Below are 17,304 nucleotides of genomic sequence, written 5' to 3' on the forward strand. Positions count from 1 at the left end.
GGGGGCCATACATACAGGGATGAAGAAGGCCATACATACAGGGATGAGGGGGGCCATACATACAGGGATGAAGGGGGCCATACATACAGGGACCAGGATGAGGGGGGCCACACATACAGGGATGAAGGGTGCCATACATACCAGGAAGAGGGATGAAGGTGCCATACATACCAGGATGGGTGTGAGGGGGGCCATACATACCAGGAAGAGGAATGAAGGTGCCATACATACTAGGATGGGTGTGAGGGGGACCATACATGCCAGGATGAAGGGTGACATACATACCAGGAAGAGGGATGAGGGGTGCCATGCATACCAGGATGGTGGATTGGGGTGCCATGCATATCAGGATGCAGATGGGGGCCATGTATACCAGGATGGGGGATATTAACAGAATTGGGGGACATTACTCCTATAACAGTGTCAGCAGCAGACCCCCTCCCCCTTAACAGTGGATCATGATCACATTTTTTGCTTATAAATTTTTTTTTATTTTCCTCCTCTAAAACCTAGGTGCGTCTTATGGTCCTAAAAATACGGTATATATCGCATATGCTTAGCAAATCTCATAACTGATACAATGACCAATCGTGACAGTTATGTATTACTTTCCCATGATGCCTCATCTCAGAGAGCCTATGATTCACCACCGCATCAGATGCCAAGGGGGGACCAACCTATATCCTAGGACCTGATAGGTGTTCCCGTGTCCACTTGCAGCGTCGATAGCCCGTGTACGCTGATGTCAGGTTATTTACCTTTTTCCCTATTGGATAACAGAGCCAGCCACTCATCGCATGCCATGTCTCGCCCTCTGATAGGTGAGTGTCAAATGACATCGCTCTCCATGGGTAATGGAGCCGGCCACTCATCGCATGCCACGTCTCGCTCCCTGATAGGTGCGCGTCAGATGACATCACTCTCCATGCGGTGACATCACCAGACAGCGCACTCACCAAAATTCCAAACTCAGGACACATTGTGTTTCAATAACAAACTGCGCATGTCCTCAAATCTCTTAAAGAGACATGATCCACATATGCAGAAAAGGAGAGATAGACAAATAATCATCATCTCTCCCTATCAGCGTTATTCATTACTCAAATCGAATGTCTGTGAACTATATAGAATAGTTGCAGGGACACAATATTTATATAAATATGAATAAATTCTCTATGCTAATCTCATTAATTACTCAAATCAATTTCATATAAGCCATAAATTAATCAGTTGAAATTGTCTAAATCCTACTATTTACATAAAAAAATTAATTGCTGGTTTACTCTCAAAAGGTTGTAACACTAACCATCAGACATATTTCCATATATCCTAATAAGTCTTGTTATCACAAAAACTTATATATAATTAACTCAATAAATTAATCATCTACTAGTATGTTGTTATTCAACATTCATAGTGTAAATAGGCATAATTCATTCATGTCACTCATATAAATGCTCCTATAGGAAAGCACTATAGCTAAATAAATCCTTCATTAAGCCCCATAGGACTACGTGAATTAAGCTTATAGATCCATCTAGCTTTTTCCCTCAAACATAATTGGTCAAGGTTACCTTTCCTAGGGCCAAGGGTCATTTTACAAATGCCCCAAAATAGCAGTTCCAGGGGTTTTTCTGCATGTAAACCTCTCATATGCTTTGAGAGAACCGTATCTGCACCAGTATTAATAGAGCTAAGATGGTTAGATATTCTCCTCCTAACCTCCTGGATGGTCTTCCCTACATACAATTTAGGGCAGGGACATTTCACTACATAAATTATCCCCTTAGATCTGCAATTAATTTGGTCCCTAACGAAATACTCATGTCCATCAGTTGGATTCTTAAAAGTCGTAACCCGAGTCATATATTTACTAAAGGAGCAGCCCCTACAAGGATCGGAGCCTCCATGATGTTTCGATTGCCAACTCAGAATACTGCCTGCTCCTCCTAAAATTTCTGTAATTGAGGAAATCCCTCAAATTTTTCCCTATATGGAAGGTAATTTCCGGATGTCCACCAACAATCGCCCTCAAATCGGCATCAGCTGAGAATATAGGCCATTACTTCCGCATGATGTTATACACTGTGCTTGTCTGATCATCATAGTTTCCTATATGTCAGACTCTATTATTCTCTGGTGCATTCCTCTTGGGGCATAGCAGCGAATCCCTGTTAGTTGTCTTAGCCCTATTAAAGACTTTGTATAGCACCTGTTTCGGATATCCCCTTGCTGTAAATCTTGAGAATAGATTCCTACTCTCTTGGATAAAAGTATCCTCATCCAAACAATTATGTCTCGCACGCAGGTATTGACCTACCGGTATACCTGCTCTCAACACCCTGGGGTGCCAGCTATCCCAATGAAGGAGATTGTTGGTGGGGGTCGGCTTACGAAATATGTCCATATGAATATTACAGATCCCATCAATTTGGTTTGTCAGGTCAAGGAAATTGATCCTCTTAAAACCGATTTCATGGGTAAAGAACATTCCAATCCGATTCTTATTCAAAATAGATACAAAATCCCAAAAAAATCTGTCACCATCCCACAAAATCAAAACGTCAATGAACTTACCCCAAAATAAAATGTGACTAGTATGAAAACTGAAATCCTCATTGAAAACGTGTTGGTCCTCCCACCACCCCAAAAATAAATTTGCAAAGGTTGGGACACATGTTCCCATTGCGGTCCCTTTCTTTTGATAGTAGTAAAATATATCATCAAAGGTGAAAAAATAATGCGTAAGTACGAATCCTAAGAGTGACAAAACAAGAGTTATGTGATAAGAATTGTCTACTCTTCATATTTAAAAAAATACGCAATTGTCCCAATGCCCAGCTCATGGTTGGTATTACTGTAGAGGGCCTCCACGTCCAGACTAGTCAGAATGATGGTATCAGATACAGTAATATCACTTAGTTTAGAGACTAGATCTTTTGTGTCACTTATAAATGAGGGTAATGCATGAACAAATGGTGTTAAAATTTCGTCAAGATATGTACTCGCGCTCTCTGTCAAGTGGACTTCAAGCACTTCATGCTTCCCTCTGCCGAGAAGCTTTTTGGAGAAAGAAATTTCATTCTCCAGCAGGACCTGGCACCTGTCCACACTGCCAAAAGTACCAATACCTGGTTTAAAAACAACATCATCACTGTGCTTGATTGGCCAGCAAACTCACCTGACCTTAACCCCATAGAGAATCTATGGGGTATTGGGAAGAGAAAGATGAGAGACACCAGACCCAACAATGCAGATGCGCTGAACGCTGCTATCAAAGCAACTTGGGCTTCCATAACACCTCAGCAGTGCCACAGTCTGATCGCCTCCATGCCACGCCGCATTGATGCAGTAATTGATGCAAAAGGAGCCCCAACCAAGTATTGAGTACATTTACTGAACATGCATTTCAGTAGGCCAACATTTCGTGCTGACTTTGGTCTTGATAAAACAAAGGACCTACACCAGCAGATGACATGGCTTCCCAAAACATCACTGATTGTGGAAACTTCACACTAGACCTCAAGCAGCTTGGATTGTGTGCCTCTCCATTCTTCCTCCAGATTCTGGGGCCTTGATTTGCAAATGAAATGCAAAATTTACTTTCATCTGAAAACAACACCTTGGACCACTGAGCATCAGTCCAGGTCTTTTTCTCCTTGGCCCAGGTAAGACGCTTCAGGCGTTGTCTATTGGTCTTGAGTGGCTTGAGACAAGAAATGCGACACTTGTAGCCCATGTCCTGGATACGTCTGTGTGGTGGCTCTTGAAGCAATGAATCCAGCAGCAGTCCACTCCTTGTGAATCTCCCCCAAATTTTTGAATGGCCTTTTCTTAACAATTCTTTCAACCGGTTATCCCGGTTGCTTGTGCACCTTTTTCTATCACACTTTTTTTCTTCCACTCAACTTTCCATTAATATACAACCCCTGGCAAAAATTATGGAATCACCGGGCTCGGAGGATGTTCATTCAGTTGTCTAATGTTGTTGAAAAAAAAGCAGATCACAGACATGGCACAAAACTAAAGTCATTTCAAATGGCAACTTTAGGGCTTTAAGAAACCCTAAAAGAACACTCCAATACATCACTAGTATTTTGTTGCACCACCTCTGGCTTTAATAACAGCTTGCAGTCTCTGAGGCATGCACTTAATGAGTGACAAACAGTACTCATTAGGGTAGGGTCTGAGCACATTGCTTACTGAATAGTTCAGTGGATCATACATTGTATAGGACTGGCACTGGCACACTGATGTGTTTTTATCAAATTTTGATCAGTTATTTTAAGAAGAAAAAATAAAAGTCATGTTTTAACACATCCCTGAATCATTTACCTTTGGGTAATTAGGTAGTAGCTACGTGTAATGAATATCTCCTGCAGTATTGCTAATGCCGATTCCAGTGCCAGTAAATGAGACAAGAATTAGCGTTATGGAAGATGAGTCTATGAGAAAAGTGTTCAGCTGCAGACTCCAAGGAAGAAACTGCTTGTTGTCTGTGGCCTAAAATATATAGGTTTTATTAGTAGATGACAGGGAAAAAAGTAGAATGTTGTAAACTAATAAAAATACCATGGTTGCTTGGGTCCTCCTCCAGTCTCTTCATTTCCTGGTCAATCCCAACGTACTTGTGATTCCTACAGCTAATCAGTTGCCAAAGCAGTGGCCAACTTAGCCAATGATTGGGAGCATGGAGGAGATGTCCTTTTCTGCAATTCAACTTATGTTCCAATCCATACAAGACTAGAGAATATAACATCTACACGTTCTATCTCCTGATATATTTCCCCTTATTGTCTCCAGTAATTGTATTATTACACAGAATTCTTTATGATGTTCCATCACTTTCCTATTTAGGACATCTTCTATATTAAGAGAATTTTTCTGAATCACCTATCAAGGATGGATATTGACAGAGACAAGATGGCGGAGAGGATATTACACCTCACCCTAGAGATCCTCTTCCGGCTTACTGGAGAGGTGAGAGATTCTGATGACGTCACATTACATCATTCTTATCTATGGGAATAACATATGGACAGAACTGGAGAGGTGAGGACTCTGGAAATGTCTGTAGTGATATTTATTATTGTGTCTCTCCATAACCAGGATTACACAGTAGTGAAGAAGACCTCTAGTGAGCGCTGCCAGGCCCCTGTGTCTGAGGGATGGGGAAGACCCCTGAGCCCAATCACGGGACCTCCACCTCACCCCCTGATACATGAGGACATCAATGACCAGAAGATCCTAGATCTCACCTACAAGATGATTGAGCTGCTGACTGGAGAGGTGACACTTCTGGGAATGCTGGGACATTATTAGTAATTATATGAAGGGATCGGGGGGATGACGATATCATTGTATGTGTCAGGTTCCTATAAGGTGTCAGGATGTTGCTGTCTATTTCTCCATGGAGGAGTGGGAGCATTTAGAAGGACACAAAGATCTGTACAAGGACATCATGGAGGTTCCCCAGCCCCTCACATCACCAGGTAATAGACAGGACTAAATACACACTGCCTATAATTATCTGTATGTAAAGAATGAATTCAGTCCCTGCATGTGTTTCCTCCAGATCTATCCAGTAAGAGGACAACATCAGAAAGATGTCCCCGTCCTCTTCTTCCACAGGACTGTAAGCAAGAAGATCCCAATGTTCCACAGGATCATCAGGTAGATGGAGAGAAGGTGTCATGAGATCTCCCCTATGCTTGTGCTCAGTCTTGTTTTATCCACCAGTATTATATCTTTTATATTTGTGTAATGAGATCGGTGGAGATGGCAGGATTAGAGCTGATCATAGATGTGACTTCTCCATCTGTCTGTGACTTTTACATTATTTGTTTCAGGGTGAAGATCTGACCCATATTAATACTACAGAGACATATGTGAGGGATGATGAGCAGTGTAAAGAGGAGATTCCTACATATGACTACCCAGGTGAGTAGTAACCACTAAATACAGAAAAATCACAGATTCTTCTCAGTCACTGGCTGTGGCTGCTTTATCAGTCGGATAGTCCAATCATATCTCAATCGTGTGATCACCATTTTGCCGCTAGACTACAACATTCGCCTCCAAATGAAAAATTGTTCTAATTACTTGGTGAAATTGCGAAAGCCCTTTTCTATAGATCTTACAACCTGAAGGATCCACCTACCCCCTGGGTTTAGAAGACGCTGACCGTTACCTGCCCAGATCTGTGAACTACAAAGCCAAATGACAGCGTACGTAGAATGTGCTGACAAGTGAGAAAATCACTTGAAGAAAAATATTATGATGGGCCTGTAAGAGAAAGCGGAGGGTAATGATGCTGTTGGCTTCCTAGATCCCTGATATCTTATTGGATGAATCTACCTTCTCTCCCTTCTGTGCTGCTGAATGTGCTCATATGGTCCCTACAAGACCAGGTCCAGTCTTTCTGGCCAAACTTCACTTTTATGATCGACAACATTAAATGTGCAGTGAGGGCCAAGTGTGAATTTCTGTACAATAACAACAGAGTTTCCCTTTATCCTGAGTTTACAATTTCTATTGCAAACCAACTAACTTCAAACAGGATTGTGATAAACTATACAAAAAACATTACACCCGTGCCATGATATATCTCTAAGCTGTGCGTGGCTGATGGCTGTAATATACATTTATTCACGCCTGCAGGAGATGTGTTGGCTCCAGCCCTGGTTTCATGGATTCACTCCACGTCATAAATTCCATTATGTTTTTAATCCTCAGGAATTCAGATTACTGCACAATCTCTCCTGAAATGGGGGCGCTAATACTTTCTCTACTCTTCTGGTCAGGACTCCCAGTAACGCCAATGGTCCACCATAAATGAATCCAACTCCGGTTTAGTGTTGGAGTTCTCCCCTCATACATAGGATGTAACATTTTTTTATTCATGTCTTTTTTATCCCTGGTTCCTTTTGTTTGATAGTTTAGAGTGGGATCGGCCGGCCTCACTTAATGTTTAACTCCCTGGTAGTCTTTCATAAAAGATCTCCATTACCTCTTCCAGATGCCCGAGTTCTGAATTTAAGATGACGCGCCCCCTGGGCCATATTCTTTAGGGGGGATATCCGGAGCCGGATCAGATGGGAGTTGTAGTCTTCCGAGTGGCTGTGACCCGGTCCGTGCCCAGGGTGTCAAACTCAGTTGTATGTGGCAGTCCTACAGATGTTAATAAGTTCTTAATGTCGACTACGCCACCCGTTGTATTGCGGTCACTATGGCCGCCGCTGCAGCAGGGTCCGCTGAGGCTGATGGTGTTGGTGCAGCTATTGATGGTATAACCCCCAACGGGTGGGGTATAGCCTCAGGGGGTCAGGTGCAGAGGATGGGGGTTGTGGTGGTGCAGCATAGGTGTTAAATGAAGACAGAGTCGGGTTATGCAGTTTAGGGTATTTACTCACTGCTGATGTTCCGGTCACTCCAGCTTCAAGTGACCTCCCGAGCCGTGCTGCATCCACCAGGTCCTGGATCCAGCCAACCCCCAAGCAAGTCCGGAGCGTGACCCTGAGCTCTCCTTCTGTCCTTTCTCTGGCCGTCCCCACTAGTGATCCACCCAGGTCCAGCTCCCTCGGGCCTTCTGTTGGGAGACCCTTGGCCTTGGGTTCCCTGACCCTCCACGTGGTCTGCCTTCGTGGTGGATGTGGTGGGTGGCCGTGGCAGACGCTGCCCACGGCCTCCGGTCTCTGGCTGGGGTGTGTTTTTGCCCCCACCAGCTTGGGTTCCGGTACCCTGATGCCAACTCTTCACCCGCTGATGGACTTTGGGTTCTCAGAGTTCCTTTTCTGTTTCCCCCTCTGGGTCTCTCTTGCTTTCTCCTCTCTCTCTCTCTGGGGCTGCTCTGCTCCTCTTCCTCTGACTTCTCTGCAAAGACTGACTGACTGACCCTGTTCTTTGATGGTGCCCACCTTATATACACCCTCTATGTGTGAGCTCAGGTGACCAGCACCCAATGAGCTCCTATCTTTACCCAGGCTGCTCCCCCTATCTGCCCCTACACTACTTGGGATGTACCACCCCCCTCCCACTCCAGCCAGGAACAGACTCGGTCGTACCTGCACATTTCTAAGTGGGAGTACCGTCGGCCTGTTCCTCGGAAATGGGATGTATGTAGTGCATGCAGCCTACCGAGCTCAGTTCCACACTCCATCCTTACCCGGGAGTGGAATATCACACCTCTGGGTTGAGGTGCAATACCCCTGTAGCAGCCGAATCCTCAGGGTGCTACATTCCCCCCTGGTAAATCACAGCACGCCCTCGGGCTGTAAGACATAACACCAAAAACATACAAATTTTTGCATAAACATATAAAACATATAAAACATTATATATATATATATATATATATATATATATATATATATCAATATAAAACATTCTCGTCGCCTCTGGCTCCTCCTCCGGTCACTGTGCAACGTGTGACCGGGTAAAGTGCGACAGTCTCTCTGGAAAACTGGTTTTCCTATAAAACCGGTAGGGGGCGCTTTAGGACGCGCAACTATATACAGGGAATATGGCCGCTCTCAGTCCTCGGCCAGGTATTGGGGAGGAATGACCGCTCTCAGTCCTCGGTCAGTGGGATTAAGGGAAATACGGGTAACAGTTCACACTTGCTGGTCCCAACGGGGACTATATTAGCAACAACAACAGTTTCAGTTTCAGTTTACGGTTTCAGTTTACTGTGCCCCGACGGGCAACTATATACAGCTTCTGCTTCGCTGTCCTTAGCGACGGCGTCCTCCTGCTCTTGCTTTATGGTTACCTTTGGCTTCAGACCCGTCCGGGTCCTCTTGTTCTTCCTCCTCACACCGCAGCTCTTCCTCCGTCAGGCGATGCACATGGAGGGCGTAGGGACCTTTGGCACACTTGTGCCGGGTGAAGGTGACCTCGTCCCCGATGTAAAGGTCACGACCTCTGTGTCCCTCCGGTAGGTGGGACTCAACGTCTCTCCTGGTTACGAAGACGTCGCCTAGGGTGTGATGGTCTCGGATGAAGCCCCACCCATGCTGCAGGTTAAACTTTATCACAGTCCCGGTGGTGCGGGGACTATGCGCTGCACGGGGGTCTCTCCTGGCCCGGCTCTTCTGCTCCGCGCTCCTTATTTGAGCTTGCTGTTCCCGGACCCGCCTCTCTCTCCGCTCCCTCTCGAAGACCTCGAGCTGTTGGCGGCAGCACTCTGCACGCTCCGCTGCAGCCGCCCGAGTCTCCTGAGTGAACCCCATGAGATCTTCTCCGGTGGGGTCCCACTCAAACTGTGCTTCCGCTAGCGGGGGCGAGATCCTCTTTACGGGCTTTGGAGCCGGGATCAGGGGTTCATCCAGGGGTCTCTCTCTCCGGAGTCGGGGATGGTGGAACTCCGGTGGCCATATAAATGGCTGCCCATCCGGGCACGTATGCTGGGCGTACAGATCCTCTCCCAGATGCGGCACTCTTGGTCTTATGGGCGCGGTGGTGGTGGCGCCCGGGTTGCCCGGGCCTTGCGGCCAGGCCTGGGGTATCTGGAAGGTAAAGGGCACCGTAAGGACGGCGGCACCCTGGGCTACTTGGCCCTGCGACCAGGCCGGGGGCTCCGCGGAGGTAGGGGGCGCTGTTGGTATTGCGGCGCCCGGGGGTACTAGGCCTTGCGACCAGGCTGGTGGTACTTCCTGCTTGGTCACGCTCGGGGTCGAGGCGTGTGACGTCACAGGGGTCGCGGCTCCCATTTGAGGCCTAGTCGGCGGCGGTGACGTTGCAGCGACGGGCACGGCAGGATAGACTTCGGGCTCTGCGACGGGGAGCTGGGGCAGGTACGCGGTTTCCCGGTTTGGGGTATAGACGTCCCCTTTACCTGCCTCCACTCGTTCGGCTCCCTTCTCGGCGCCGTCTCCAGCCTTCAATCCTCCCGCGCCATCCTCAGAGGCGGTCTGTCTCCTCGTCTCGGGTGGCGTGCTCCGCTGACAGGTCTCGGTCTGCTGGGCCATCTCACGGCTCCACTCCGCCAACGTCTCTCGCTGCACCCGGGCCATCCTCCTTGCGAGGCCCTCCAGAGCGGTCTGTGCACACTCCCGGTCTCGGGGGAGCTGTGCTAGGACCTCCACTAGGCCTAGTGGGGTCGTTGTTTCCAGCAGGCTCCTGACCAACGGGTCGGTGCTGCTCTGCTCTCCTACAGTCGTCTCCAGCAGGCTCCTGGCCAGCGGGCCGGTGCTGCTCTGCTCTCCCTCCTCGGTTTCTAGCAGGCTCCTGGCCAACGGGCCGGTGCTGCTCTGCTTTCTCGCCATCTCCGGGTAAGCTCCTCCGATACTCTTCTCCAGGCTTCTTGCCTCCGGGTGCGCTCGCTCTAGACTGCTCCAGGCGGCACCCATCTTTGTTCTCTCCTTTCGTCTCCTCCCACCTCGAGGGCGGTCCCGGGGCCACTTGGTGATTGTCAGCTCCAGGGGCGGTTCTTTCACGCTGACAGACACCTCTAGCATCACAGTCTCTGTTGGTGGGGGCGGTTTCCACTTTTGGCGCCATTTTCGGTCCTGGCCCACGATGGGAGGTGGCCTCTTGCCACCCTCTGGCACGCCCATAATGGCGTCCGCTCTTCCAAGGCGGGAAACCTTTGGAAATGGCGGGAATCGCTTCCCAGTGGCGGGAAACTCTGCAGATGGCGGGAAAACGCTGTTAATGGCGGACAACCGGCAGGAATCGACTGGTGATGGGGTCCGATGGCGGGGACCCTCCGGAACCGGCAGGAGACTTCTTTTTGAGGTAAACTTGCACTTTTCTTCAGGCACGCAGTACCCGGGTGTTGCGGGCACGTAATCCTGCCGACTACGCCAAAGTTGACGCGCCCCCTGGGCCATATTCTTTAGGGGGGATATCCGGAGCCGGATCAGATGGGAGTTGTAGTCTTCCGAGTGGCTGTGACCCGGTCCGTGCCCAGGGTGTCAAACTCAGTTGTATGTGGCAGTCCTACAGATGTTAATAAGTTCTTAATGTCGACTACGCCACCCGTTGTATTGCGGTCACTATGGCTGCCGCTGCAGCAGGGTCCGCTGAGGCTGATGGTGTTGGTGCAGCTATTGATGGTATAACCCCCAACGGGTGGGGTATAGCCTCAGGGGGTCAGGTGCAGAGGATGGGGGTTGTGGTGGTGCAGCATAGGTGTTAAATGAAGACAGAGTCGGGTTATGCAGTTTAGGGTATTTACTCACTGCTGATGTTCCGGTCACTCCAGCTTCAAGTGACCTCCCGAGCCGTGCTGCATCCACCAGGTCCTGGATCCAGCCAACCCCCAAGCAAGTCCGGAGCGTGACCCTGAGCTCTCCTTCTGTCCTTTCTCTGGCCGTCCCCACTAGTGATCCACCCAGGTCCAGCTCCCTCGGGCCTTCTGTTGGGAGACCCTTGGCCTTGGGTTCCCTGACCCTCCACGTGGTCTGCCTTCGTGGTGGATGTGGTGGGTGGCCGTGGCAGACGCTGCCCACGGCCTCCGGTCTCTGGCTGGGGTGTGTTTTTGCCCCCACCAGCTTGGGTTCCGGTACCCTGATGCCAACTCTTCACCCGCTGATGGACTTTGGGTTCTCAGAGTTCCTTTTCTGTTTCCCCCTCTGGGTCTCTCTTGCTTTCTCCTCTCTCTCTCTCTGGGGCTGCTCTGCTCCTCTTCCTCTGACTTCTCTGCAAAGACTGACTGACTGACCCTGTTCTTTGATGGTGCCCACCTTATATACACCCTCTATGTGTGAGCTCAGGTGACCAGCACCCAATGAGCTCCTATCTTTACCCAGGCTGCTCCCCCTATCTGCCCCTACACTACTTGGGATGTACCACCCCCCTCCCACTCCAGCCAGGAACAGACTCGGTCGTACCTGCACATTTCTAAGTGGGAGTACCGTCGGCCTGTTCCTCGGAAATGGGATGTATGTAGTGCATGCAGCCTACCGAGCTCAGTTCCACACTCCATCCTTACCCGGGAGTGGAATATCACACCTCTGGGTTGAGGTGCAATACCCCTGTAGCAGCCGAATCCTCAGGGTGCTACAAAGACACCTCATCTCTGCACTATCATAACAAGTTCTCTTTAAATGTCTAACATTTCTTCTTGAAACTCCATGTGACAGAAAATATTGTCTCTTACGATAGTTTAGATTCCTAAGAGCCGCCGAGCCCCATACTCTAATTACCAGAGAGGTTTCACCACTAGTTACTCATTTTTACTGATGAAGACTGTTGAGTTTGATCATTTCAGTTGACGTGTCATTATTAGTGTTAAGCGAGCATGCTTGTTTAACCCTTTAAACGAGCACGCTTGGGTGCTCGGTGAGTATTTTCGTCGTGCTCGGCGTCTATGTTTGAATCGCCACGGCTGCATGTCTTGAGGCTGTTAGACAGCTGTGACACTTGCAGGGATTTCCTGTTTGTTAGACAGCTGTGACACACACAGGGATTGCCTAACAGCCGTGACACATGCAGCTCAAACATAGATGCCGAGCATGCTGCAAATACTCAGAGAGCACCTGAGCACGGGTGAGCACCTGAGCACGTGCTTGTTTAAAGGGGTAAATGAGGATGCTCGCTCAACACTAGTCATTATCTATGGTCACATTTTTTGACTACAGTAGTTAGTGTCCAAAATAATTTGATTTAACCACTTCCCGCAGACAGTTTTATGTTGCTAATCAGGCTCCATTTTTCAAATCTGACGTGTGTCACTTTGTGGTGATAACTTTGGAATTCTTTACAAAGGATAATAGGAAACAAATGGACCTTAAAAATTTTTTTCCAACTTCTCTTGAAACCGACAATACCCTATATACGGTCGTACACTACTGTCTGGGCACATGGCAGGTTAAGAAGTGGAGGAGAGCCATTTAGCTGCTTGAATGCAGATCTTGCTGGAATAGATTGCAGACATAATGTATTGGGGACACTGTTCATGGTCACCTGACAGCTCAGAAAATGGCTACCACGAACAGGGTTGGTGCTATCTACTCCCGTTTTTCAGATCCCAGGGATTGCTTGGCTCAACATTCTTTAACCCCCTTACATGGATCTGGACTTACAAAGAGACCCCTAGGCTTGGGCCACGGTATTACCTGCTATTCTGTGTTGTGAGATGGCAAGAAGAATAGTCAGGTTGCCGGGTCAGAACCATGAGGGCAGAGAAAAATCAGAAAACACGAGTATTCAGTAAATGGGCCGAGGTCACAACCGGAAACAAATACACAAGATGGGAGATGAGCACAGGGGACAGAACCAGAGGAGAACAAGGCTGTATCTGGCAGCTTCCGGCAATATACTCCGAACTTTAGTAGGGTGTGGTGCTTTCCAGTTGGCTGAAGCACGGAGCGAGATGTGCCCTTAGTCATAGGATATCCTATAACTAAGGGCCCATCTCGGTGCCAGAAACACATAAGGAAGTTTGATTTTAACTCGGTTTTAATGATGCACTAATAAAGAATCAATTTTTACCTGGATGGTGATGCTGAATTACGTTCCTCCCCCCTCCTTCCTTGATTCAGACATAAGCACTGACCTAAAAAGGTGCAGGGACATGTGACATAAATAAATAATTTTTAATGTTTTGACCCTGCCAGAATCTTATTTATAATGTCGCTGTGAAAAAAGAGAAAAAATCTATAAATGTCAAAACACGCATACATATTTACTTATATACCGAAGTTATATACATAAGGCTTTCACATGTTCATCATCAATGTGCGACAGTTACAAGTACAATCTTCAGCAGCTTCTAGGACATCCGTCCTGCAGGTAAGTATTGCTGATATTCTGGGCGCATGGTTAGTCATTGGTAAAAAATGGGACAATGGAAGCAAAAAGATTAATGATTAAGTGGAGGAGCAATGGAGCCGGAGGAGGACCAAGGAGTAGAATGGTAGAGCTTAGATGGTAAAGAAGTTAGGTATCAGGGCAGTGACATAAGGAAAATGGGTCACCAAATAGATGAGTATAAAGGCATGTTAGGTATAGGGCAGAGACATATGAGGAATAGTGTTGAGAGAATCTGTTTGACATTTCAAATTTGTGTTCGTGTGCGGGGTTCCGAATTGTTCTCGCCAAAAAATCGGCTCCACCCATGAACATCCCTGATTTTCCACGCTGTCACGCAGATGACAGCTGCGTGACAGCGTGGCAAATTAGGGATGTTCATGGGCGGAGCCGATTTTTTGGCGAGAATAATTCGCAACCCCGAACACGAATTTGAAATGCCGAACAAATTCGCTTAACACTAATGAGGAATATAGGTCCCCACTTAGATAAGTAATAAAGCTTTTTAAGTAACAGTTAGAGACATATAGGGAGTACAGGTGCCCAAACAGATCAGTATAGAGGCATGTTGTATGATCTTGCCTGGTGGCTTGCTTGACTGCACAAAGTATGCTGGGTGGGTACCTTTAATGGAGCTGTGAACAGCTCGTGCATCTGTCTCTGGTTGAGAATGAAGGGTTTATGTATGTTTCCGCCATTACCACCGGACCGGAAGTGCGTGTGCTCAAACCCGCCCCCCAGAAGTTGCGTCAAGGGCGGGTGATGTGGCAGGGAGAGTGGGTCTGTTGGGGCGGGCCCGTCCCCCATAGGGCCATGTCACATGTGTAGCGTAACCATGGCGACAGATGAAACCCGCGCATGAGCTCTAGGTTATATGCAATAGTTATTTTATGTTGTCATCACGGTGCATCGATGAGGGGCAAAAGGGAGGTTGATCTGGGTGGGAGAATAAAACGACTTGTGCTGGTTGGATCAAATGGTGCCCGGGATTAAAGCAGTAATGGAAGGGGGTGTAAGGAATGTATGGAGTCCTGTATTAAACTATAGAGTGTGAGGCCATGTTTTTTTTGTATGTAATTAGGTTTGCAAGAATAATACATGGGAGTTGTGTGTAAGAGGGTGAGGAGAAGGTGAGGAAGGGAAGGGGTGGAGAAGGAAATCAGTGGTGGGGGGAGGTGAGAGGGGAAGGGGGTTTGAGGAACTCACCTGGCGAGAAGGAATAGGAGTAGGTTGTAGAGCTGATCTAGTGTGTTTTGAAAAAAGATTAATCAGGTTAGCCAATCTATTTCACAGTTGAGTCCCTGTGTCAGTGTCTGGAGGGTGTGTATCCAGAACCACTCCTGTTGTTTAAGGTGTTTGATATGGTTACCATCTCGTCTGGGTACTTTTTCAATCACCTGGAACCTGAGTTGTGATACTGTATGCCTGGCGCTGGAGAAATGATGGGATAGTGGTAACCAAGTTTTGCCGCAACGAATCGTGGAATTATGGCTGGCAATGTGGTCCCTGATGTGTTAAGTAGTTTCCCCTACGTATAGTAGACAACATTTGATTACATACAGTACAGACCAAAAGTTTGGACACACCTTCTCATTTAAAGATTTTTCTGTATTTTCATGACTATGAAAATTGTACATTCACACTGAAGGCATCAAAACTATGAATTAACACATGTGGAATTATATACTTAACAAAAAAGTGTGAAACAACTGAAAATATGTCTTATATTGTAGGTTCTTCAAAGTAGCCACCTTTTGCTTTGATGACTGCTTTGCATACTCTTGGCATTCTCTTGATGAGCTTCAAGAGGTAGTCACCGGAAATGGTCTTCCAACAATCTTGAAGGAGTTCCCAGAGATGCTTAGCACTTGTTGGCCCTTTTGCCTTCACTCTGCGGTCCAGCTCACCCCAAACCATCTCGATTGGGTTCAGGTCTGGTGACTGTGGAGGCCAGGTCATCTGGTGTAGCACCCCATCACTCTCCTTCTTGGTCAAATAGCCCTTACACAGCCTGGAGGTGTGTTTGGGGTCATTGACCTGTTGAAAATAAATAATGGTCCAACTAAATGCAAACCGGATGGAATAGCATGCCGCTGCAAGATGCTGTGGTAGCCATGCTGGTTCAGTATGCCTTCAATTTTGAATAAATCCCCAACAGTGTCACCAGCAAAGCACCCCCACACCATCAAACCTCCTCCTCCATGCTTCACGGTGGGAACCAGGCATGTAGAGTCCATCCATTCACCTTTTCTGCGTCGCACAAAGACACGGTGGTTGGAACCAAAGATCTCAAATTTGGACTCATCAGACCAAAGCACAGATTTCCACTGGTCTAATGTCCATTCCTTGTGTTCTTTAGCCCCAAAAAGTCTCTTCTGCTTGTTGCCTGTCCTTAGCAGTGGTTTCCTAGCAGCTATTTTACCATGAAGGCCTGCTGCACAAAGTCTCCTCTTAACAGTTGTTGTAGAGATGTGTCTGCTGCTAGAACTCTGTGTGGCATTGACCTGGTCTCTAATCTGAGCTGCTGTTAACCTGCGATTTCTGAGGCTGGTGACTTGGATAAACTTATCCTCAGAAGCAGAGGTGACTCTTGGTTTTCCTTTCCTGGGGCAGTCCTCATGTGAGCCAGTTTCTTTGAAGGTTTTTGAAGCTCCACTTGGGGACACTTTCAAAGTTTGCCCAATTTTTCACACGGACTGACCTTAATTTCTTTAAGTAATGATGGCCACTCGTTTTTCTTTACTTAGCTGCTTTTTTCTTGCCATAATACAAATTCTAACAGTCTATTCAGTATGATTATCAGCTGTGTATCCACCTGACTTCTGCACAACACAACTGATGGTCCCAACCCTATTTAAAAGGCAAGAAATCCCACTTATTAAACCTGACAGGGCACACCTGTGAAGTGAAAACCATTTCCGGTGACTACCTCTTGAAGCTCATCAAGAGAATGCCAAGAGTATGCAAAGCAGTCATCAAAGCAAAAGGTGGCTACTTTGAAGAACCAAGAATATAAGACATATTTTCAGTTGTTTCACACTTTTTTGTTAAGTATATAATTCCACATGTGTTAATTCATAGTTTTGATGCCTTCAGTGTGAATGTACAATTTTCAAAGTCATGAAAATACAGAAAAATCTTTAAATGAGAAGGTGTGTCCAAACTTTTGGTCTGTACTGTATACCACCACGTTAGATTCTCTGCAGAATGAATGAGGACAGACATGGTGAAAGAAGTAGACATCGCAGGAGTAGATCTCAGAGGAAATGGGACACACGCCCTAATATGACAAAATGGCAGAAAACCAGAGTAGTAGAAATTCCCATAAGGTGACTCCATTTTGGATTTTATAACCCTCAGTGAAATAATCTATAGGAGTAGTGACTATTTTGACTCCACAGCCACTTTCCGGAAATTAGCACACAGTGGATGTTGGAACGTGAAAATTGAAAATATACTATTTTATTGCCCAACACATACCAGATTGTGCTCCAGGAGACACAGACATCATAAATGAAGTGGGTTCTTCTCACTATAGTAGTGCCAAAT

At 47.0% G+C, this 17,304-nt stretch overlaps 1 protein-coding gene across 1 annotated transcript in view; it reads left to right on the forward strand.

The window, feature by feature from the left end:
• LOC141271704 (uncharacterized) overlaps nt 1–17,304 on the forward strand; it is a 32,682-nt gene that overhangs the window by 10,484 nt on the left and 4,894 nt on the right. The window contains exons 2-6 of the mRNA XM_073681781.1: nt 4,858–4,980; nt 5,110–5,289; nt 5,372–5,492; nt 5,576–5,673; nt 5,850–5,940. Of these exons, the coding sequence (XP_073537882.1) occupies nt 4,903–4,980; nt 5,110–5,289; nt 5,372–5,492; nt 5,576–5,673; nt 5,850–5,940 (568 nt within the window). The 5' untranslated portion in view covers nt 4,858–4,902. The remainder of the gene's footprint in view (nt 1–4,857; nt 4,981–5,109; nt 5,290–5,371; nt 5,493–5,575; nt 5,674–5,849; nt 5,941–17,304) is intronic.

The sequence above is a fragment of the Phyllobates terribilis genome, unplaced genomic scaffold (genome assembly GCF_046119375.1).
Source record: "Phyllobates terribilis strain yellow unplaced genomic scaffold, ASM4611937v1 Scaffold_5__5_contigs__length_657084704, whole genome shotgun sequence".
Lineage (NCBI taxonomy): Eukaryota > Metazoa > Chordata > Amphibia > Anura > Dendrobatidae > Phyllobates > Phyllobates terribilis.